General features: G+C 37.9%; 2 protein-coding genes across 2 annotated transcripts; both read right to left on the reverse strand.

Moving 5' to 3' along the window:
* Positions 1 to 1,840: 1,840 nt before the first annotated feature.
* Positions 1,841 to 25,730, reverse strand: C5H11orf54 (chromosome 5 C11orf54 homolog). The gene is made up of 9 exons (XM_065936802.1): positions 25,603 to 25,730; positions 18,005 to 18,090; positions 16,366 to 16,464; positions 11,915 to 11,988; positions 11,634 to 11,735; positions 10,983 to 11,159; positions 9,697 to 9,846; positions 4,051 to 4,167; positions 1,841 to 2,998 (listed from the first exon to the last, which is right to left on the reverse strand). The coding sequence occupies exons 2-9, from the start codon at positions 18,057 to 18,059 to the stop codon at positions 2,825 to 2,827; spliced, it is 948 nt and encodes a 315-aa protein (XP_065792874.1). The 5' UTR covers positions 18,060 to 18,090; positions 25,603 to 25,730; the 3' UTR covers positions 1,841 to 2,824.
* LOC136168923 (thymosin beta-4-like) lies at positions 12,914 to 14,193 on the reverse strand. Its single transcript, XM_065936661.1, has one exon. The coding sequence runs from the start codon at positions 13,309 to 13,311 to the stop codon at positions 13,177 to 13,179; it is 135 nt and encodes a 44-aa protein (XP_065792733.1). The 5' UTR covers positions 13,312 to 14,193; the 3' UTR covers positions 12,914 to 13,176.
* Positions 25,731 to 25,770: the final 40 nt, after the last annotated feature.

Genomic DNA, 25,770 nt, shown 5'->3' on the forward strand with positions numbered 1-25,770 from the left:
ATGACTTAGTGACTGAACAACAACAATGTTTATATTTAGGAACCTCTTTGAACTCAGTCTGATAATATAACTATAGATTCTCTTGGGTTTTCAAGAAGTCAACCATGTTTTCTGCTGAAAAACTGATTTTTTGCTTCCTTTTCAGTTGTTATACCTGTTCTTTCTTGTCTTTTTTCCTAGTTGAAACTCCAATAGTTAATGATATTGGGCATCCTTGTCACATTCCTAAAGTGAATATGGTATTAACATAATTTTGCAAATACCTATATCTAGCTAGTATTTTAAAAATCGCTTCTCAGAATATGCAGTAGATGTTAGCTTCATGGAGTTCAGGTGATCCTACTTTGTTCACAATGATCTCTTTGCTGTTTCTTGAAACTACCAAGTTCTCTTCTGGCTGAAACTTTAAATCTGCTGGAAAGGATGTTTCTACAAATAACCTCATGGCTCACTCTCTCATTTTTTCAGGACTTGGCTCAAATGTCTCTTTATCAGCGGCTTTACCTGATCCCTCTCTATAAAATGTGTAAGTCTGATTCCACTTCTGATGTTTGATTGCCGACAGATGTTAAGCCTTGCCCCACTCCTTCCTCCCCTTCTGCCCCACGTTTGTGTGATAAGAAAGCCTGGCTGTGGGCTTCCCGAGTGGCTCAGTGATAAAGAATCCTCCTGCCAATGCAGGAGACACAAGTTCGATCCCTGGTCTGGGAAGATCCCACATGCCGCAGAGCAACCAGGCCTGTGCACCGCAGCTATTGAGCCTGTGCTCTAGGGCCCTGCAGCTTCAACTACTGGGCCCATGTGCGGCAACTGTGGAAGCCTGTGTACCCCAGAGCCCATGCGTCACAAGAGAAGCCACCGCAATGAGAAGCCAGACACTGGAACTGGAGAGTAGCCCCCGCTCGCCACAACTAGAGAAAAGCCAGCACAGCAATGAAGACCCAGCACAGCCAAAACTAAATAAATAAATAAAACAAATAAAATTATTATTATAAAAAAAAAAGCCTGACTCCTTCTTGCTTTGACACCTGTGGAAAATTCAAACTGCATGCACAACCATCACCCTGACCCGACCTGCTAACCATCTTAAAACCCCCAAGCCAGTCTTCTCTCCCTGTTCTCTCAGGCCATTTTTGGACTTGCTTGGGAGCTGCCCTGCTACCTCATTATGGGAATCATGAAGTCTTTCGGACCCCCTTGGTGTGTGTGACTTCATCATTCTCAACGACTGAGATGGGTGTGGAGTCCACCTTTTCTCAGCATGGGATGCCCACAACAAAACAGATCCTCCTTCAGCCTTTCATTTTTCTTCAGAGCATGAATACCACCTGATATAATATGTATTTGCTTATTTGCCTTCTCCTACCATGTAAAGGACTGAATGATCAATCCCAGCATCTAGTGAAGTATCTGTCATAATCATTTATCCATTCATTCAACAAATATTTATTGTCTACTTTGGGCAGATTCTGTTAAAGGCACAGTGTATATGGTGATCAAAGCTCCTGCCATGGAGCCTACGTTTCCAGAGGATAGGCTATGTTGTTCATTCAGTATGTATTTGTTAAACAAAAGAATACTAATATTATTTTTGTCTGGAGGTAAGATATTAATACGAAACACAGGGACTCCCTGGTGGTGCAGTGGCTAAGATTCCAAGCTCCCAGTGCAGGGGGCCCGAGTTGGATCCCTGGTGAAGGAACCATATTCCATATGCCACAGCTCAGAGTTCCCATGCTACAACCAAAGATCTGCCATGCTACAATGAAGATTGATCTCCAGTGCCTCAACTAAGACTCAACACAGCCAAATACACAAATAAAAAAATAGAAACACAGTATCATATTATGAACATAAAATTTTTATTCATTTTTTTGTTACAGACTAGTGTTTATTTAAAAGTAATATTTAGGGATTTATACATAGGACACATTATAGTTAACATCCAAAAACAATCAAAACATATTTCCTGATGATTTATTATATGCTTAGTACTAAAAAGCTCCTAAATCTGTAGTGTTGGTATTACAAGATTAGAGAGTTGTTTTTGGCAAATGATTATTATAGAAAAACACTGAGGAAAATCTCAACCATTATAATCAGTAAAGTATAATTTTATATTTCACAAAGGACAGTAGTCATATTTAGCAACAGCCTCACTTATAAATTATACACACTTCAAAGTTATATTTCGATGCTTTTTTCCCCCTTCTCTTCTTGCAAATAACCAACAAGATACAAACTGCTTCCAACTGACATTTGTGAAAGGCAAACTGCAAACTTCTAATTATGGTTCAACTTCACCAAAAGAAGTAAAGGTGCTCCCTCTGACTGCCTTATTCCATGAAAAAAAAGTGTACTCTGACTTCTAAAATGGATTTTTAAAATTCACTAGAAAGATTTAACAATAACCAACATTCCAACACTGATTTTTCTAATACCCAGAAGCATCCACTTAGCAGTTGTGAGACTAATTTGAAAAACTGAATAATGTTATACAAATGTAAATTACTATTAGCTAATAGGAATAATTACTTGATTCTTAATCATGTTTATACTTAATTATAAACATAAGAATGATTTTTAGAATAAAAATAATGAAGAACATCTCCATCACGTGTCTTGTGTTCCCAATAGTCCCTCTCAGATAGATATGTGAAATAACACAGAACCCAATGTCAACATAACTTTCATTTCAAAGGCCCCCAAAAATAGGGCTGAAGTAGTGAGAGCATTTCTATTAGACTTTATATTAGTATCAATTAATGAGTTAATCAATTAACCTTAGTTAATTATTACTTTTTCTAAACAAGTACCAGATGATTTAATCTCGCCCAAATGAATGGGTCTCTTTTGGTTGATCAATACGATAGAGAAACTCAGCAGGTAAGAAGTATCCAAGGTACTCCACTGTATCTGGGGTGGTGTCGTAATGGTAGTGTCCACCTTCTCCATGATGACTGAAACAATGAGTGTGCTCCAACCGCAAATCAAATCCCTAGAACAGCAGAGAAGCCATCTGTTAGTCTTCCAATTATTTGGCATAGAACTTAGGGGATAGGAGGCCTTTTTAATTTAGGCTACAGTAATTTTTTGGGGTAGGTAATACAGTCACATGAATCAAAATTCAGAGGGTGCAAAAGTTTATATTCAGTAAAATGTATCTTTCCAACTCCTGCTGTCATCATTCCTTTCCTTAAAGGCAACCACAGTAAGCAGTATCTTCTATATCCTTCCAGAAAGATCTATATTTTTAATTACTCATAGGTAGTATTCTGCAGGTACCATGTTATATGTTGTTTTCTTAAATTAACAATATAGCTTTCAGATCATGAAGTGAAGTCACTCAGTCGTGTCTGACTCTTTGTGACCCCATGGACCGTAGCCTACAAGGCTCCTCTGTTCATGGAATTTTCCAGGCAAGAGTACTAGAGTGGGTTGCCATTTCCTTCTCCAGGGGATCTTCCCGACCCAGGGATCGAACCCAGGTCTCCCACATTGCAGGCAGATGCTTTACCGTCTGAGCCACCAGGGAAGATCATGAGAGCCACCTAACTCTTTCCAAATGATATTTAGATTATTTCCAGCTCTTCCGCTATTACAACAATGATGTCATGAATAACCCTTTTCACTAATCATTTTATCATGTAAGCATATATTTAATGATTAATTCCTAGACATGTAATCACTAAATCAAAAGATATAACTAGTCAGTATAGCAGTAGATATTTGGTTTGAATTAGATTATATTATTTTTCAAGGGTAGAAAACTAGAATATAATGAATAGTATGAAGATTCAAATAGATCTGAATCCTATCCTGATTATACTATTTAATAACATAACTTTGGATGCTATTTAAAATGTTTGTGCCTTCAGTTCTCCAAAGGTAAAATCTACTTTGCCTAGATCTTAAGTAGTTAGCTACTTGCTTCCTTACCTTTCAAGGTAATTCTAGAAATTATTCTAGTTCTTAATTAAGAACAATTTTCTAAAAATCAAGCATTACCACTGTAATATCTTGCAATGTAAAAAACGGACATAGACTTACGGGGTCTCTGGAGACAAAAACTGGCAGACAAACCAAAGGAGCCTTCATCTCATAAAAACGCAACCATTTATTCACGTCTTCATCAGAGTTCAGTGGACAGGAAGAAAATTCTGCAGGCTATAATGAAAGAACATTAAACATGTAAACATACTGAATATTACCGAGCTAAAAATTTATAATTTCATTGTTAAAAGCTTTAAACTTTCTTATACATTCTACTGCAATTTTTGGCACCAGGAGATTCATATACCCTAGTTTTCAAAAGGACCGCCAACCAGTGTGTACACACTGAAAGATATGAATGAATAAATAAAGGAGTCTATTGCTGTATTTTTATTTTTCATAGCCTCTCAGCTTTCCTATGAGCATATCCTCATCCCAGTCTTAAATGTTATTACTGCTATTGCTAGATGGGAAAAAAAAAAAGCAAGGCATTGAAAGTGGAGTAGAAGCATCAAAAAGAATAAAATATTGAGGAATACACTTAAGGAGGCTAAAGACGTGTACACTGTGAAGTGCAAAGCATTGCTGAAATGAATTTTAAAAGACTCAAGGAAAGGCATCTTGTGCTTATGGATTGGAGAATTTAATATTGTTGACATGTCAATACTATCAAATATGATCTCCAGATTCACTGCAATTCCTATCAAAATCCCAATGATGTTTTTGCAGAAACAGAAAAATCCACCGAAAAATTCATATGGAATCTCAAGGGGCCCTAAATCGTCTCACACTTCCTGATATCAAGCTTACTGCAAAGCTGTAGTAATCAAAACAGTGTGACACTAGCATAAAGACAGGCATACAGTTCAATGGAACAGAAGAGATCCTAGAAGTAAATCCTTGCATATATGGTCAAATGGTTTCTGACAAGGATGCCATGACCATTCAATGGGAAAGGACTATCTTTTTATCTTTTTAACAAACAATGCTTGGAAAACTGATGTCCTTATGCAAAAAAAATGAAGTTAGACCCTTACTTCATACCAGATACAAAAACTAAAAATGGATCAAACACCTAAATATAAGAGCTAAAGCTATAAAGACTTTTGGAAGAAAACACTGGGAGAAAGTTTTAAGACACTGGGTTTGACTTTTTAGATTTGGCATCAAAAGTACAGGTAATAAAAGGAAAACAAGTGGGATAACATTAAGCTAAAAAGCTTTTGTATAGCAAAGAAAACAGTCAACAAAATGAAAAGGCAACCTATGGAATGGGAGAAAATATCTGCAAACCATATATCTGATAAGGGGTTAATATCTAAAATACATAAGGAATTCACAAGCAAAAAAAAAAAAATTAAAAGAATGATCAAAGAACTGAATTAGACATTTTCCCAAAGAAGACATACAAATGGCCAACGGGCATATGAAGACACTCAGTATCACTATTCATTTGGTAAATGCAAATCAAAACCATGAGACATCAGTTCATTTTAGTGAAGATGGCTTTACCAAAAAGACAAGAGATAAAAAGTGTTGGTGAGGATGTAGAGAAAAGACAACCCTTGTACACTGCAAGTGGGAATGTAGAACCATTATAGAAGTTCCTCAAAAAATTAAAAATAAAACTACCATATGATCTAGCAATTCTATTTTTAGGTATATATCCAAAGTAAATGAAATCACCATCTTGAAGAGATAACTGGACTCCTATTTTCATTGCAGCATTATTCATGATAGCCAAGACTGGGAAACACAACCTAAGTGTCTGTCAATGGATGAATGCAGCCAGGAAATTAAAAGACGCTTGCTCCTTGAAAGAAACGCTATGACCAACCTAGATAGTGCATTAAAAAGCAGAGATATTACTTTGCTGACAAAAATCCATAAAGCCAAAGCTGTGATTTTTCCAGTAGTCATGTATGGATGTGAGAATTGGACCATAAAGAAGGCTGAGCACCGAAGAATTGATGCTTTTAAACTGTGGTGTTGGAGAAGACTCTTGAGAGTCTCTTGGACTGCAAGGAGATCAAATCAGTCAATCCTAAAGGAAATCAACCCTGAATATTCATTGGAAGGACTGATGCTGAAGCTGAAGCTCCAATACTCTGGCCACCTGTTATGAAGAGACAACTCATTAGAAAAGACCCTGATGCTGGGAAAGACTGAGGGAAGGAAGAGAAGGGGGCAACAGATACTGAGATGGCTGGATGGCATCACCAACTCAATGGACATAAATTGGAGCAAATTCTGGGAGACAGTGGAGGACAGAGGAGCCTGGTATGCTGCAGTCCATGGGGTGCCAAAGAGTCAGACACAACTTAGCAACTAAACAATAACAACAATAATGGATGAGTGGACAAAGAAATTGTTACCTATCTTTCTAGTTGTGATATATATGAAATATCATTCAGGCTTTAAAAAGCAGGAAATCCCACCATTTGTAACAATGTAGATGAACTTGGAGGATACTATACTGAGTGAAATAAGCCAGTCCCAGACTAATATTGGGTGATATCACTTGTATGTGGAATCTAAAAAAGTCCAGTTTAGAGAAACAGTAACGTGGTGGTTGTCAGAAGATGAGGTAGGATGGGAGTGAAATGAGGAGATGCTGATCAAAGGGTACAACCTTTCAGTTGTAAGATGAATAAGTTTAAAGATCTAATGTACATCATGGTAATTACAGTTCATAATAAAGTATTGTTTATTTGATTTTTTTAAAATCCTATGATCATTTGGTATTTACAAATGGATTGACCTATAATTTTGTTGTAAATAATTTGGAAAAGTAATTAAGTAGTTTCACAATATGTCTTTATATGCAATATCAGCTGGTTTGCCATTTAAAATTATCAGACTAAAAACTTTAAAACAATGTATTTTGTGACAGCTTCATTGTTAAAACAAAACAACATTAAAGTGCAACACTTTTACATTTTGTTCATCATTGACTCAATGGACATGAATTTGAGCAAACTCCGGGAAATAGAGGACAGAGGAGCCTAGCATCCTGCAGTCCATGGGATCATAAAGAGTCTGAAATGACTTGGGAATGAACAATGACATTTCATTCACTCACCTACCAAAAATTATTTTTTAAAATTATTTTGTTGTTTATTTTGTTTTTGGCTGTGTTGGGTCTTTGTTGCAACATAAGGGCTTTCCCTAGTTGCTGAAAGCAAGGACCACTCTCCAGCTGTGGTGCGTGGGCCTCTCATTTGCAATGGCTTCTCTTGTAGCAGAGCATGGGCTCTAGAGTGTGTGGGCTCAGTAGTTGTGGCTCATGGACTTAGCTGCCCTGGGGCATGTGGGATCTTCCAGGACCAGGGATCGAACTTGTGTCCCCTCCAATGGCAGGTGGATTCTTAACCACTGGGGCACCAGGGAAATCCCAAAAATTATTTTTGAAAATCCTAGATGACCTGGTCTGTCCTCGTATGGTATTCCATCATTAATATCTTATAAATATATTCTTTTTTTTTTTTTTTTTTACAGTTAGTCCAGTTCAGTTCAGTTCAGTCACTCAGTCGTGTCCAACTCTTTGCAACCCCATGGACTATAGCACTCCAGGCCTCTCTGTCCATCACCAACTCCCGGAGTTTACTCAAATTCATGGCCATTGAGTCAGTGATGCCATCCAACCATCTCATCCTCTGTCGTCCCCTTCTCCTCCTGCCTTCAATCTTTCCCAGCATCAGGGTCTTTTCTAATGAGTTAGTTTTCACATCAGGTGGCCAAAGTATTTGAGCTTCAGCTTCAGCATCAGTCTTTCCAATGAATATTCAGGACTGATTCCCTTTACGATGAACTGGTTGGATCTCCTTGCAGTCCAAGGGACTCAAGAGTCTTCTCCAACACCACAGTTCAGAAGCATCAATTCTTCAGCGCTCAGCTTTCTTTATAGTCCAACTCTCATATCCATACATGACTACTGGAAAAACCATAGCTTTGACTAGATAGACCTTTGTTGGCATAGTAATGTCTCTGCTTTTTAATATACTGTCTAGGTTGGTCATAACTTTTCTTCCAAGAAGCAAGTGTCTTTTAATTTCATGGCTGCAGTCACCATCTGCAGCGATTTTGGAGCCCAAACAAATATTCTCTCACCATTTCCACTGTTTCCCCATCTACTGGCCATGAAGTGATAGGACCAGATGCCATGATCTTAGTTTTCTGAATGTTGAGCTTTAAGTCAACTTTTTCACTCTCCTCTTTCAGTTTCATCAAGAGGCTCTTTAGTTCTTCTTCGCTTTCTGCCATAAGGGTGGTGTCATCCGCATATCTGAGGTTATTGATATTTCTCCCAGAAATCTTGATTCCAGCTTGTGCTTCTTCCAGCCCAGCATCTGTCATGATATACCATGCATATACATCAAATAAGCAGGGTGACAATATACAGCCTTGATGTACTCCTTTCTCAATTTGGAACCAGTCTGTTGTTCCATGTACAGTTCTAACTGTTGCTTCCTGACCTGCATACAGGTTTCTCAAGAGGCAGGTCAGGTGGTCAGGTATTCCCATCTCTTTCATAATTTTCCACAATTTGTTGTGGCCCACACAGTCAAAGGCTTTGGCATAATCAGTAAAGCAGAAATAGATGTTTTTCTGGAACTATCTTGCTTTTTTGATAATTCAACAGATGTTGGCAATTTGATCTCTGGTTCCTCTGCTGTTTCTAAAACCAGCTTGAACATCTGGAAGTTCACGGTTCATGTACTGTTGAAGTCTGGCTTGGAGAATTTTGAGCATTACTTTGCTAGCGTGTGAGATGAGTGCAACTGTGCGGTAGTTTGAGCATTCTTTGGCATTGGTTTTCTTTGGGATTGGAATGAAACATGACCTTTTCCAGTCCTGTGGCCACTGCTTAGTTTTCCAAATTTGCTGACATATTGAGTGCAGCATTTTCACAGCATCACATAAGATTATAATTTTCATAATGAATTTTTTCCCTTAAACCACAACCATTTTTTTTTGACAACCATCTTAACAGTAAACTCAGTATACTGAGGTTAGGATTCTAGCAATGGAAACGATTAGTTTCTAAGCCTGGGATGGCATCAGGGCAGGAGAGCCTGCCCCCAAATTAACTTTGGGCTTCCCTGATAGCTCAGTTGGTAAAGAATCTGCCTGCAATGCAGGAGACCCAGGTCCGATTCCTGGGTTGGGAAGATCCCCTGGAAAAGGGAAAGGCTACCCACTCCAGTATTCTTGGGCTTCCCTTGTGGCTCAGCTGGTGAAGGATCCACCTGCAATGCAGGAGACCTGGGTTCAATCCCTGGGTTGGGAAGATCCCCTGGAGAAGGGAAAGGCTACCCTCTCCAGTATTCTGGCCTGGAGAATTCCATGGACTGTATAGTCCAAGGGGTCACAAAGAGTCAGACACAGCTGATCGACTTTCACTTGCACTTTCAAGGCTTACACTCACAGCTATCTTGACCTCTGAAACAAACTAAGAAGAAAGTTCTAATATTATTAACATGAAGAAAGGACTCTAGCAGGACCTTATCATATAACATGCTTTACAGTATTGTCATTTAAATTTTAAGGTAACACGATTGTAGTAAAAGGACTTGTTCAGAACGTCTTTAAAGGTTAAATTCTCAATGTATATTCAAATCTCCTACAATCTTAAGCACATGCAGACACACACACACACACACACACACACACACACACACACACACGTGCAGAGGCCTTTACCATAATGTGAGTCTTCACTTTTCCCTTCTGAATTATGAAAGCACCTCCCATTCCTACAGGCTTATCTCCATAATGTTTTTCAAGAGTCTGCCTCATACATGTCACAAAGTTAAGTTTTCCAGTTCTTCTTTTGACTTTCACCTCAATGACCTAGAGAGAACATACATACCATTGTTGTAAGCTGCAAAATATTATGCAAATAACTACCAAAGTGAAACATTATATAATTCAATGCCATCAAGCAAATATTCAATTGTTTGTTTTGAGCACCCAGGTATTAGCAGAAGTATCTGAGTCCTCTAAGTCTTAATAATATATATGTATATGTGAGAGATATCATTTACTCTAATAATATCTTATTCATGTTTTTTTGGACTGAGAAAGAGAGTTATAGCTTAATTTATAAATTTATAGCTAAATTCAACACTGAACTCTTGAGACTCTTACTATATGTCAATATGGTAAAAGATTGAGAATTCTTTGATTTAAAGGATTAATTTCTGATAACTAGAGAAAAAATGACTATATTTTCTCATTTCCTTTAAAATTCTGGACTTCTGTTACCCCCACTTTAGTAGGTATTTTTGCTTCACCACCTCATTCCTCAAAGTGGCTGAAGTAGTTATCTCTTTATAAAATTTGAGAGTTCTCACAACTGCTAAAACTGAAATCATCTTAAAAAAAATAAACAGCTTTACTGGGGATACAATTCACATACTATACAATCCACCTACTTAAAGTAAACAATTCAATGGCTTTCAGTATATTTATAGAGTTGTGTGACCATCATTACAATTATGGAACATGAAATCATCTTTTTTTGGTACTAATAGGAAATAAATATGAAGTGGGGCATTAATTCTCCTTATATATTCTTTCTATAATTTCTATAATCTATAATATAATCCCCTCATTTCTAGATATCTCAATCAATGTCTGGTCAGGAATGAGCAAGTTACATATGTACTAACTGTAGGCAGACATTATCAACTTCAGCTGCATGGTTCATCTATTTGACTAACTCACTCCCCACAAGAATATCCTATTACCTTTTAGTTCCTTGGATAAACACTATTGTTTACTAGTATTATTCTTAACCTTAGTTTTAAATGAGACTTTCACTCTGCCTGCAGTACTTTATGAATCTTTCATAACTGGATTATTTAAAGAGCTTTGACTTGGGTATCTTTGGATTTTCTTAAGAAAATTACAGTAGCAATAAGCATTCAGATTTTTAGCTCTCTGAGAAATTTTGGAGAATATTGCATTTTTATGAACAAAATCACCTTCCCAGGTTGGCCTTCACTGGCAAAAAGATTAGCCAGTAACGCACACCCAAAATCATGATATTTCTCACTGTATTTCTCCAGTAGACACCCTCCATCTGCAGGGTTAACCCGAGCAAAGTAACTTCCATTCACAGGAGGTCTGTGTTCACTTTCTGTTTGAACAAGTAGCATAAACTGAAAAGTAAATAAGGTATTTAGTCAATTATAGAATCTCTATGCAAAACAGAATATCTTGAAAATGTGACAAAATATTTTGCCCTACACTTTAAGACATTTTATTTCAAGATCTAATAATAAAACATGAAAATAGAATATTTAATGTTAGATTAAAATGTTAAAGATTTACAAAAATCAAAAACTGGAAAAAACATTTTATAAAATGTTTACAGTATTTTGGTGTTTCTAAGAGATTGTGACATTTGCTTTTTAATTTCTCATTTTAAATTTTAAACTTTTATCTTGAACACTAGCCAATTTATATTAATGTTTCTGTAAAAGGACTTGTATGATTATTGACTAACGGTCACATCTGTAAGAGGCAGTGAGAAAGAATGTGCAAACTGAGGAGGTTATTCACTCTCTGTTCATGATATTTTTATGTTGGAAATGCGTTGACATATCATATATAACATATGATAATATGCTGACCTCAGAATTGAATCCAAGAGTCTGAAATGGGCCTGCTCCTGCTCCAAGAATAAAAGCTCCAGGAAGCTGGATGTCTTTTGCAATCTTATTTAAATCATAAACCTAAGTAAGAGAAAACGCATATTATTTAAAACTGACTTACATAAATTCCCAGGTTTACTTTTTGTTACTGAGTCCATTAACATTTGCTTGTCACACTGGTCAGTGGGTCTTCTAAGAATAAAAATAGGAATCAATTTCCATAATCTTCATGTGAATGTGAAAAGTAAAAATACACTTACTTTTTTTTGATTTGCAAGAGGCAGTAAGTAAGGCACACCTCCTACTTCTGCAATTCTAGTCTTTCCACAGATGCCTAAAAAGAAAATACACCTTAAAAATAGGTGAACATCTACATCTAAGTATAAAATACCAGAAGACACTTATTAAGAGTATGTATCTTTTAGAAGAATTGATGCTTTCAAAGTATGGTGCTGGAGAAGACTCCTGAGAGTCCCTTGGACAGCAAGGAGATCAAACTAGTCAATCCTAAAGGAAATCAACCCTTAATATTCATTGAAAGGATTGATGCTGAAGCTCCAATACTTTGGCCACCTGATGTGAAGACCCAATTCAATGGAAAAGACCCTGATGCTGGGAAAGATTGAGGGCAGGAGAAGGGGACGACAGAGGGTGAGATGGTTGGATAGCATCACCAACTCAATGGACATGAGTTTGAATCAATTCCAGGAGATGGTGATGGACAAGGAAGCCTGGCATGCTGTATAAGGTCCATGGGATTGCCAAGAGTAGGATACAACTGAGCGACTGAACAACAATAACTTTTGGGGCTTCCCTGGTGATCCAGTGGCTAAGATTCTGAGCTCCCAATGCGGGGGGGTCTGAGTTCAATCCTTGGTCAGGGAACTAGATCCCATATGCTGCAACTAAAGATTCTGCATGCCACAACTAAGACCTGGTGCACCCAAATAAATGAATGAATAAATAAATATTTTTTAAGAGAGTATACACATTTTACTCTATATCCTGTGATAAATCATAATGGAAAATATAAAAAAAGAAGGTATATGTGTGTATAACTGAGTCATTCTGCTGTACAGCAGATATTGTCACAGTTGTAAATCAACTATACTTCAATTTTTCTTTTTTTACATTTTAAAATTTTTTATTTGTGTTAAAAAATGTTTGTACACCAGTGTTTAAAATCATTGTAACAAAAAGGAAATGGCACTCCAAACTGCACTTCAAAGACCAGAGGACATCTTGGACTAGCTTGCTTTTTACTCTAGAGTTCACTGTCGTCCCACCCCGCTTCCTCCTTCACCAACAGTTTTTTTTTTCCTTCCCAGTCAGACAAGCAGATGAGAGAGGCAGGCCATGGCCTACACATTGTTAGAGTAGTTCTCCTTTCTCTTATGTAAAAAAGGTTGGCAGTCATTTAATCGATCCAACCTCTTACATCGTACAAAGCTAAACATCTAAAAGTAAAATAAGAAGGCAGTGCTTGTGGAATGTACAGTGCATACTGGCAGTGCATGCTTCATTAGGATTCGCCTGCTTGCTTCACCTGTTCAATAGTTTCTTTTGAAGGCAGTGGATTTTTCTCTTGCGTTTCTGTTTTCTTCAATTTCGATTTATCGAACTTTTCAATCTCAGTCATATCAGGTTTGTCAGACATAGTTACAGAGGGAGTAGAGACAGCTGCAAAGGAGAGGAATCCAGTTTGCGATGGCCGATGAGTGCTCTACTTCAATTTTTTTTTTAAAAAGTATATAAGTTTTCCATTCTCATCATTTTACAAATAGTAGGGGTCAGAATCTGTATTGGGTTCGCGAAAAATTTCCTTCAGTTTTTAAAGTAAAAATAAAACACACATTTTTCATTTTCGCCAAGAATTTTATTGAATAAAGTATTCACCATTTTGTTTCACTGCCTTCTGCCATTTTTCAGCTAACTTCATAATTCCATTTTCCCAACACTTTCTATCTTTTTGAGCAAAGAACTGTTCTCAGTGCCTTTAACAGTCTTTCAGGGAACTGAAATGTTTTCCACGAAGAAAATCTTGTAAAGACCAAAATAAATGGACATCCAAAGGTACAATGTCTGGTGAACATGGCAAATGAATTAGAACTTCCCAGTCAAGCTACAACAGATTTTGCCTGGTCATCAAAGAAACATGTGGCCTTGCATTATGGAGGATTATGCATTTTCTGTTGACTAATTCTGGATGCTTTTCGTCAAGTGCTGCTTTCAGTTGGTCTAACTGGGAACAATACTTTTTGGAATTAACTTGTTTGATTTTCCAGAAGGTGCTCATAGTAGAACAGACTCCCTTCCAATCTCTCCATATTCACAACATCACCTTCTTTGGATGAAGACCAGCGTTTGGTGTGGTTGGTGGTGGTTCATTTCACTTACCCCACGATCTCCTCCATTCCACATTGTTGTACAGTATTCACTTTTCATCACCCATCACAAATTTTTTTTAAAGAATGTTTTCATGTCATTTAAGTAGAGAATCGCATGTGGAGATATAGTCAAGAAGGTTTTCTCTGCTTAACTTATGTGGAACCCAAACATCAAAGCGATGAATATAACCAAGTTGCTGCAAATGATTTTTAGCACTGGATATTTTGAATGTGTCAGCAGTCTCTTGGATGGTATAAGTTGATTATTCTCAATTAATGTCTCAGTATGTTAGCTATCAATTTCAACTGGTCTACTCAACTGTGGAGCATCATCCAGCATATCTTCAACAGAAAACTTCATAAACCACTTTAGACACATTTGTTCAGTCATAGCACCTTCTCCACACATTGCACAAATCTGTTTTTGGGTTTCAGTTGTGTTTTTACCTTTCTTCAAGTAATAAAGCATAATATGCTGAAAATGTTGCTTTTTTCCCTCTATCTTCAATATTAAAATGGTTATACAAAACTTGCCCATTTTGATAAGTTTTTTAAAAATGTATGCTGATATGACAGCTGTCACAATATAATCTAACAAAACTGTTCTGAATGAAGCTAAAGACAACTAAGTGCTATTAGAGCCATCTTAAGGAAAAAAACTAAATGAATCTTTTGGCCAACATAAAAGTAGCTAGGACCCCTGTCCTATTCTAACTACCTGTGTTTTTTTTCTTTTTTGTTGTTATTCTGGCTGTGCCACTTGGCTTATGGTATCTGAGTTCCCTGACCAGGAGTGCTAACCACTGGATTGCTGAGGAGTTCCCTACTTGTGTTTCTAATACTGTAATAACCAAGTATAACTTGATATAGTTAGTAACATAAAGGCAATGGAGTTGATGGTAAGGCAAGGGCTAGAACTGGGTTGGGCCAATGTCTGGATTGGATGAAGTTTCTATATTAGTCTATAATGACTTAGTCCTTTAAAAATCTTTTTTTGTGTGTGGGGGTGGAGGGCTTTAGCTAAAATTATATTTTAAGGGGACTTCCCTCATGGTCCAGTGGTGAAGACTCCACATTCCCAATGCAGGGGACCCAGGTTCAATCCATGGTCGGGGAACTACATGTATTCCACAACCAAGAGTCTGCATGCCACAGTGATGATCCCACGAGCCACAACTAAGGCCCAGAGCAGCCAAAATAAATAGTGTAGCCTTGGAGCAGGTTCTTCCTTAAGGGTTACCAGTTTAGTTCAGTCGCTCAGTCGTGTCTAACTCTTTGTGATCCCTTGTACTGCAGCACGCCAGGTCTTCCTGTCCATCACCAACTCTTGGAACTTGCTCAAACTCATGTCCATCGAGTCGGTGATGCCATCCAACCACCTCATCCTCTGTCATCCCCTTCTCCTCCCACCTTCAATCTTTCCCAGCATCAGGGTCTTTTCGAATGGGTCCTTCCAGTAAGGGACATACAGAATAGTATTCTTGAGCTCTTCTCCAGAACTAAAACCCCCACCAAATGAAAGATGTTAACTACTTGATGAAACATTCTTCATTCTAAAGAGAAAATTACAGTTCAATAACCTTGAGAACCACAGATCATAGGACCGCTTGAGACAATCTCTATACTGAACAAATGCAAGCCTTGAGAGCACCCTGATCCCAGTGAGAAACCCCTCCCATGACTAACCCCTCCCTGAGACTCCCCACAACCCCCACTTCAGTTTGGGACCCATAGTTTTGAGAGCATTAGTCTGTTATGTCCCCCTTTGCCTGGCAAAGTAATAAAGTTATTCTTTTCTACTTCACGGAAAACTCTTAGTCTCTGAGAGTCAATTTGACGCTGCTGCACAGAGGCTGTTTCAGCATCAATATTAATGTCCCTCCTCACTTTGAACATTGGTAACCAGTTGACAAATTTGTTGAAGGGATGTAAATATTTAATAGATGATTCAAATAAATACAAGGCTTTTAAGATCCCTTCTGATATTGAATAAGTAAAACATAAAAATTATAATAAGTTTCCATAACAGTCACTTGAACAATTAAAAATAAAATTTTGATGTGATATCTGAATGCCAGTCTACTGAATAGCTATTATATAACCTATGAAAGTTATAAAAGTACATAAAACACCATGTTTTCCTACAAGGGTATAAAATGAAATTTGACCAATATTAGAAAACACAGAAATGAAGCACAATTTAACCTAAAAGTTGGGGCAATATCCTTTATTTGGAGATAATTTAAGATAATCCTTAAAAATAATTTTGGTTTCAGGAAAAGATTCGGTCTGAAAAGGAAAAGCTAATTGCAAAGATTGCTTACCTTTTATAGGAAAGGTAAATGGCTCCTTAGTTAAATCAGGGCAATCAACTACAGAGACCTGGACTTCAGCAAAGTTATCTGTTAGCCCCTTCTGCAGAACTAATGAAGACAAGAAAAAAGCTTAACATTAGGTAGAAATTTGCCATCACATATCAAATCTTCCCTCAATTGTTTTGTGTGTCCTACTTCCAACCTAAACTTGTGTAATTTTTTTTTTTTTTTTTTTAAATTTCTGGCTGCACTGCCCAGCATATGGGATCTTAGTTCCCAGAACAGGGATGGAATTTTTGCCACCTGCAGTGGAAGCAAGGAGTCTTACCCTCTGGAGTGCCAGGAAGTCCCTAAACTTGAGTAATTTAAAAGGAGCCTTGGGGGCCAGCAGTTAAGACCCCATGCTTCCACTGATGGGGGTGCTCCTGCATGCTGTGCTGCCAAAAAAATCATATAAACAAACAAAAAGAGCGGGGAACAATCTTCTTAATGAACTTATTGAGATATTAGACACATAATTAATCACAAGATATGCATACTAATTACATAAATAATTCCATAAATACCACTGTAAGCTGTAGTGATTATAAAGCACTGAAGATAAACACTGCACTCATTTTCTTTTAGGGAAAGGATTCCAGGAATTGAAATGTAAATATTTACACAGCTAGAAAGTAAGCAGTTACATGCAACACCTTCATTTTTTACAGGCAAAATGTTTAGCAAAAGAGGACATGAAAGTATGTGCTATATGACTTCACTTATGTGTATTTCAAACAAAGGCAACTAATCTAAGGTCACAGAAGTCAGAACAATGGTCACTTCCTGGGAAAGTGATATTGATGAAGAAAGTGTGAAGAGTCTTCTGGGATACTGGAAACAGTTTATACTTTTTTTTTTAAACTTTAATATTTGGCCATGCTGGGTGGTATGTGGGCTCTTAGTTCCCCAAACAAGGATCTGTGCGCCCCTCCAGAGTCTTTTTTTTTTTTTAAACATTTATTTATTTGACTGCACCAGGTCTTAGTTGAGGCATGCAGGATCTATTTATTTTTTAATTGGAAGAAAATTGCTTTACAATGTTGTGTTGGTTTCTGCCGAACATCAACTTGAATCTGTCATAATTATATATATATATATATATATATATATATATATATATATATATATATATTCCCTCTCTCTCCTAGCTTCACTTTCTTTTTCTTATCTATTAATAGATCCCTTCCTTTGAATTAATCCTGTGACACTGACTTAAATTCTTGCTCAAATAAGGTGAGATACCTAAAAATATATACAGACAGAAAAACCTAAGCAAGGTTCACTGACAGTCTGTCATATCAGGAGAGGGGGAAGAAGTAGTAGATTGGGAACATGATTAATGTATCACAGTAGATTATTTCAAGAGTACTGCAACTGGTAAAAAGTTAATAAAGCAAAACTGTGTACTCTTCGGGCACCACACACATTTAAATCTTGGATTATCATATTCATTTTCATTCTATAAAGTTAGTATCTCATCAAGACTATTTGAACGGTGAATTTAGGTTTTTTTGAGAGGTAGAGATTTGGACTCTCATTATCTTAGAATGTTTTATTTTTATTTTTTTTCCTTAGGATAATAAAAAAGACTCAATATAGTATTTACCTCCAACAAGCTCCTCTAGACTTGGCACATGAAAAGAATATTCAGCACAAGCCATCTTCTTTCTTCCTTAGGGAACAAGGCACAACCTTTAAAAGAATAACATAGCTGTTGGGGAAAAACTAGTCTGAACCAACTAAGTCCAAGATGGCAAAAGATTCAACTTCCAGTAGACCTTGAGCCTCGTTGTAAAGCATTAGCATCTAAATGGAACATCCATAGCACCATAACCATAGAAGGCCAAAAAGTGGGTGGTGGCCTAATTCCTGAAAATCTCTGCCCCAAATAGTTGGAATAATCCTCCCACTTGTTAGCCTATGAAGTTACCCAGCCCATAAAAACTAACCACCATACATTTAGGGACCTCTAGCTTTCTGAGCTGGGCCACACTGCCCGTCTTTCTTCCAAGGCCGTCTTGTTTTTTCAGACAGACGGCATTCTGTTTATGAAATTAGTTCAGTTCAGTTGCTCAGTCGTGTCTGACTCTGCAACCCCATGGACTGCAGCACGCCAGGTTTCCCTGTCCATCACTGAATGTTGAGTTTTAAGTCAACTTTTTCATTCTCCTCTTTCACTTTCAAGAGGCTCTTTAGTTCTTCGCTTTCTGCCATAAGGGTGGTGTCATCTGCATATCTGAGGTTATTGATATTTCTCCTGGCAATCTTGATTCCAGTTTGTCCTTCATCCAGCCCGGCATTTCATATGATGTATTCTGCATATAAGTTAAATAAGCAGGGTGACAATACACAGCCTTGAAGTATTCCTTTCCTGATTTGGAACCAGTCTGTTGTTCCATGTCCAGTTCTTACTGTTGCTTCTTGACCTGCATACAGATTTCTCAAGAGGCAGGTCAGGTGGTCTGGTATTCCCATCTCTTGAAGAATTTTCCACAGTTTGTTGTGATCCACAATCAAAGGCTTTGGCATAGTCAATAAAGCAAAACTAGATGTTTTTCTCGAACTCTTGGTTTTTCAATGATCCAATGGATGCTGGCAATTTGATCTCTGTTTCCTCTGTCTTTTCTAAATCCAGCTTGAACATCTGGAAGTTCACAGTTCATGTACTGATGAAGCCTCAATTGGAGAATTTTGAGTGTTACTTTGCTAAGGTAGTGTATGAGATGAGTGCAATTGTGCAGTAGTTTGAATATTCTCTGGCATTGCCTTTCTTTGGGATTGGAATGAAAACTGACCTTTTCCAGTCCTATGGCCACTGCTGAGTTTTCCAAATTTGCTGGCATATTGAGTGCAGCACTTTCACAGCATCACCTTTTATGATTTGAAATAGCTCAACTGGAATTCCATCACCTCCACTAGCTTTGTTTGCAGTGATGCTTCCTAAGGCCCACTTGATTTTGCATTCCAGGATGTCTGGTTCTAGGTGAGTGATCACACCATTGTGGTTATCTGAGTCATGAAGATCTTTTTTGTGCAGTTCTTCTGTGTATTTTTGAAATGTCTCTGTAAATAAATCTACTTCATATCACTTTGTCTCTCACTGAATACTTTCTTTAGATAAGACCTAAAGACATGAGCCTCATTAAGTCCTGAGTGTGTGATCTCAAAAGACAGTGGGTTCAAGTCTCAACCTGAGCTGTGAGGTTTCATGAGGATTTACAAGATAAAGCAAGTGTAGATTAATGATTGCAAGAGTTCACAGTGCACCAAGCATGAACATCTAAAGCTCTGGAAATGAAAGACTTCAGTTATATAAGGAAGGCAAAAGGGCACTTAGGTGTCTGTCCTCACAGAAAGGCAACCACAGCTTTTAGTATTTAATAATCAAAGTGAGAAATGTTCAAGTAACCTCTTTTAATACTAACACCTTAAATAGCTGACATTTAAATAGACAAAAGGAATACCAAACCAAGAGGGCACATGATGCATTTTTCTCCAGTCATGTACCTGGACTGAACATGCAGCTTTCTAACAGTTGGTTTAAGGAAGATAGATGCTGAAGCAAAGGTAGTTAGTTGCTAAGGTTTATGAGTAAGTGTTTAAGTGGTTGTAGAATAACAGTTGGTTGTAGGATGCTCAGGTACTTCTATAATAGATCATTTACTTGTATTTTCTATTCTGTATTTGACAATTAGGCTAAAAATTACCTGAGTTTCTTACACTATCACTTTTACAAAAGAAAATTTAAATTACTAACAAAAATGGAAATTTCTACAAATGATTACGTTTTGATATTCAAATCATTTCATTTACAAATAAACATTTTATTTTTGGTAAACAGCTTTAATGTTCAATTATTCTGATAACTAATGAAGTATAATTTGATTTTTAAAAAATATATGCTAAGCATTTTACAATAATTAGACATTTATGCAGTGATTAGTACCTTACCTCAACTGTACAGGTGATGAGGTGCACAAGAAGACAGATTAAAAAAAAATGTGAGCCAAAAAGCACAAACAAACAAAAGTAATACTAGGTGGGTGGAGAAATCCCACTCTAGGCCAATCACAGCAAGGAATAAAGATAAAACTCTTAAGGGTGCTTCTAAGAACACTGTTGGATTTCTCACTAAAATTGTTACTGAATACCTCACTAATCTGAATAATCTCTGGCATATCATTACTTACTAAGTGAAAGGTAGTACTTTGGCAACATTTGAAATACTCTTCCAAATTTTTTTTTTAATTTTCCAAAGATTCATAATTTTCTTAGAAACTGGATTTCTAATTTTGACAGTAGTTTCAAACAACACATCCTTCACAAACATACATATAAGACCCAACACTTCTTTAGTACTTGATCAAATACCAAAACTTATTACCCTGTTCCTCTGTCCATGGGATTCTCCAGGCAAGAATACTGGAGTGGGTTGCCATTCCCTTCTCCAGGGGATCTTCCCAACTCATGGAAGGAATCTGGTCTCTCACACTGTAGTCAGATTCTTTACTGAGTTACCAGGGAAGCCCTTTATTTACTTAATATGCATAATTTGGTCTCCCAAATAAAATGTAAACAACTAATACTGGGCCCCAAACCCTATATCATCATATTTTAATTACCTCAAATGTTTTTTTTTTTTTTGGCAGTGACATGCCACTTGCACAATCTTAGTTCCCTGACCAGGGCATCAAACCTGAGCCCTCAGCAATGAAAGTGAAGCTTGAAGTCCTAACCACTGAACCTCCAGGGTGGTGGTTAGGTGTGTGCATGCTCAGTTGTGTTTGACTCTTCTGTGACCCTGTGGACTGTAGCCCACTAGGCTCCTCTGTCCATGGAATTTTCCAGGCTAGAATACTGGCATGGGTTGCCATTTCCTCCTTCAGAGGAATCTTCCTGACCCAAGGATCAAACTTGAATCTCCGGTGTCTCCTGCATTGGCAGGTGAATTCTTTACCTCTACTGCCACCTGGGAAGCCTGTGGACCTCCAGGGAATTCCCTCAAATATATTTTCAAATTGAAATAAATTATAATTGTTTAGGAATAGCCATTTTAACTTTTGAAATAATTTCAGATGGACAGAAAATACATACAAAGAAAGAAAGTACATACAAACAATCTTGTATACACTTCATGCAAGGGCTTCCCAGGTGGTGCTAGTGGTAAAGAACCTGCCTGTTAATAAATTCAGGAGACACAAGAGACATGGGTTCGATCCCTGGCTTGGGAAGATCCCCTGGAGAAGTGCATGGCAACCCACTCCAGTATCCTTGCCTGGAGAATTCCATGGACAGAGGAGCCTGGCGGGCTATAGTCCATGGGGTCACAAAGAGTTGGACACGACTGAAATGACTTAGCACACATGAACAAGCCACAGAATCTTAGCTCCCTGACCAGGGATAGAACCTGAGCCCCCTACAGTGGAAGCATGGACTCTTAACCCACTGTGCCTCCAGGGAAGTCCCATCATCTTATATACATTAAAAAAAATTTTTGTTTTTCTTTTGTTTTGCAAATTTTTTTCTCTGTATAATAGGCTCCAGTTTCATCCACTTCATTAGAATTGATTCAAATGTGTTCTTTTTAATAGCTGAGTAATATTCCATTGTGTATATGTACCACAACTTTCTTATCCATTCGTCTGCCAATGGATATCTAGGTTACTTCTATGTCTTGGCTATTATAAACAGTGCTGCAATGAACATTGGGGTACACGTGAAGTAAGTCAGAAAGAAAAACACCAATACAGTATACTAATGCATATATATGGAATTTAGAAAGATGGTAACAACAACCCTATATGCGAGACAGCAAAAGAGACACAGATATAAAGAACAGACTTTTGGACTCTGTGGGAGAAGGCAGGGGTGGGATGATTTGAGAGAATAGCATTGAAATATCTATATTATCACGTGTGAAATAGATCACCAGTCCAGGTTTCATGCATGAAACAGGGCACTCAAAGCTAGTGCACTAGGACAACCCTGAGAGATGGGATGGGGAGGGAAAAAGGAGAGGGCGTTCTGAATGAGGGACACATGTACACCCATGGCTGATTCATGTCACTGTGTGGCAAAAACTACCAAAACATTGTAATTAGCTTCCAATTAAAATAAATAAACTAAAAAATAAATGAAAAAATTTTTAAAGTGCAAAAAAAATTATTTTTCTTGCCCATCATTTATTTTTTTAACATTGTTTCCTTTTACAATATAGAATATTTATATATACACATTAACACACTTATACATACTTGGAAATAAGATATAGTGACACTTAAATATTTTAATTTAATTTTATTTAGCAAATATAGCATTATTAAATTATGAATATATATATATATACATACACACACATATCAGATGATAGCCAAAACTTTCTTTTTTTCAAAACTTTAATTCTCTGTATCCAGGAGCAGTTTACTTGGTGATAATAATTAAAATAAATGGCTACCATACAGAATTAAAAGATTTATTCTAAAATGGAAAGCAAATGTCATTTTATTTTTATTTTTTTCTAAAATATTTATTTGGATGAGTTGGGTGTATGCAACTAAGCATACACCCTAATCTTGTCAGCAAGATTTCTGAAACCCTTTCTGAAACTTTGCAGAAGAATGCAAAACTGTTATTGCCTTAATATAACAAGTCACATACTCCTGACTTGACTACATTGTGTGTTAGTCGCTCAATCAGACACATTGCAATCCCATGACTGTAGCCCACTCAGCTTCTCTGTCCATGGACTTCTCTAGGCAAGAACACTGAAGTGGGTTGCCATTCCCTTCTCCAGGGGATCTTGCATAACCTCTCCCTAATACCAGGGAGAGGAGCACAGTTCTTGAGGCACTAGCCTACTGTGTTCCCTCTCTGCCTGCCAAAGAAAGCAAGCCTCTATTTCCTTCGCCATAACTCTGTCTCCGTGTTTCTGGTTGGCATCAGTGCACAGAGAGTCAAGATTTTGGCAACAAATTCTTGCTTCCCATTCACATAAATCATTTAAGTCCTGTGAATGTAAAATGCTTTTGGACCCACAATCCAAGAGAGTTCACTGAGAATCAAATTGCCTGGATTCCATGGAGTCGGTAGAATGAGCATGCATCAAGAAGTAAAATAATACAGAAGTTTCATCAAGAAGTGAAATAAAAACAGGGGTGTTGGTTTTGTTCAGTGTTAGAGTGAGAACAAAATACATAAGCCTGTATGAACTACACAGTATGAACTGTGAAATTTCAGTGATTCTGCGTATAAGCTAAATCTTATGTTTGTATTTAAAACTGGTATTACACAATATAGAGTGGTAAATCTCGTGCTAATGAATCAACCTTTTAATTTCTTTTGACAATAAAGAGCAAATTAATGATAGTATTAATAATATAATTAGTGATTAATAATAAAATAGCATGATTAACAATGCCCTTGATAATAATAGCAAGTTAATGCTATTAGTTAAAACATCATGACAAGTTGAAAGAGATACTACAGAAGAAATGAGACAGCTTATATCTTAGTAGCTTTAATGGCACTTTCCCATTGCATTTTGAACAAGGGACACTGCATTTTCATTTTGTACTGAGCCTCACAAATTACAGAGGCAAGTTCATTCTGGAAATATGGCAGGGGATAAGGCATGTAATCCCTGCTCTGGAACTTACTGTACTTAACAAACCCTACAAGACTTGACTATCTGTGCCTGGAATTGTTCAACATTTAGAGCAAAATTGATTAAAGAGGCTAGATTACCTTCCAAGTCTATTCAATCCCAACATGACACTATCCACAAAATAAGACTAGACTGCTTTCCTGGTTTCATTATATGATACAAGAAGTTGAGGATTTGATTCCTGGGTCAGGAAGATCCCCTGGTGGAGGAAATGGCAACCCACTCCAGTTTTCTTGCCTGGAAAATCCCATGGACAGAGGAGCATGGTGCTACACAGTCGGTGGGGTCGCAAAGAGTTGGACTAGAGATCAAGCCAGCTCATTCCTTTTTTTTTTTAATTAAAAAAATTTTTTTTCAGATCATTCGTTTTTGTAAGTACTTTGGGAAAAACAAAAAACACCAAAACTAAACTAGTTTAAACGTTTAGCTTTTTAACACAGTAACCTTCAGGAAAAAGTGGAAACAGTGGCTGACTATTTTTCTGCAGATGGTGACTGCCGTCATGAAATTAAAAGACGCTTAGTTTTTGGAAGGAAAGTTATGACCAACCTAGACAGCATATTAAGAAGCAGAGACATTACTTTGCCAACAAAGGTCTGTCTAGTCAAGGCTATGGTTTTTCCAGTAGTCATGTATGGATGTGAGAGTTGGACTATAAAGCAAGCTGAGTGCAGAAGAATTGATGCTTTTGAACTGTGGTGTTGAAGGCTCTTTGAGAGTCCCCTGGACTGCAAAGAGATCCAACCAGTCCATCCTAAAGGAGATCAATCCTGGGTGTTAACTGGAAGGACTGCTGTTGAAGCCAAAACTCCAATACTTTGGCCACCTGATGCGAAGAACTGACTCATTTGAAAAGACCCTGATGCTGGGAAAGACTGAGGGCAGAAGGAGAAGGGGACGACAGAGGATGAGATGGTTGGATGGCATCACCAACTCGATGGACACGGGTTTGAGTAAACTCCAGGAGTTGGTGATGGACAGAGAGGCCTGGTGTGCTGCGGTTCATGGGGTCGCAAAGAGTCGGACACGACTGAGCGACTGAACTGAACTGAACCATTCAGGAAACTGAGAAAACAAACAACAAAAATCCGCCGCGTGTGTCTCCTGTGATCTGTTAAGCAACTCCTGGGAGGCTGAACCTTCGTTCTGAGTGAGTGTAGGTAAGAACACAAGTTTGAAAGTGGAGCGGGGAGTTGGAAGTGCTTGCGTAACAGAGGCTTCCAGTACAAAGGTTACACATTTTGAGTCACGGTCAAGGTACGATCCTGTCACAATTTAACGGAAAAGCGATTTCTGAAGGCAAAAGTGGACACAACACGACAAAACACACCTGGCCAGAGACACACACTCGCACATCCCCCACCACAATACCCGCGGTGACAAACTCTAGACAGTTACAGGAAACCTCAGCAGAGGTGAGGCCACTGGGAGCAACTCAGGCGGGGTGCCTGTTTCCTTGCAGTTCACGTGCATTCCACCCTCCTGACCCCACAATTTATTCCCGAAACATTGGCCGAAACGTCCTAGGCTATTCCACTTACCTAGTCGGTTAGAGCAGCCTACACCAGACTCCTGCTCTCACCTCACTCAACTCCACCTCTTCAGAAGGGTTAGGGCGTCCAGACTCCGCCCACTGGACTCGGCCCTCCCCTCGCGGGGATAAACATGGCGCCCGCGTCGCATCACCTCCCAGCTCTCCCGTTCATCCC

The sequence above is a fragment of the Muntiacus reevesi genome, chromosome 5 (genome assembly GCF_963930625.1).
Source record: "Muntiacus reevesi chromosome 5, mMunRee1.1, whole genome shotgun sequence".
NCBI lineage: Eukaryota > Metazoa > Chordata > Mammalia > Artiodactyla > Cervidae > Muntiacus > Muntiacus reevesi.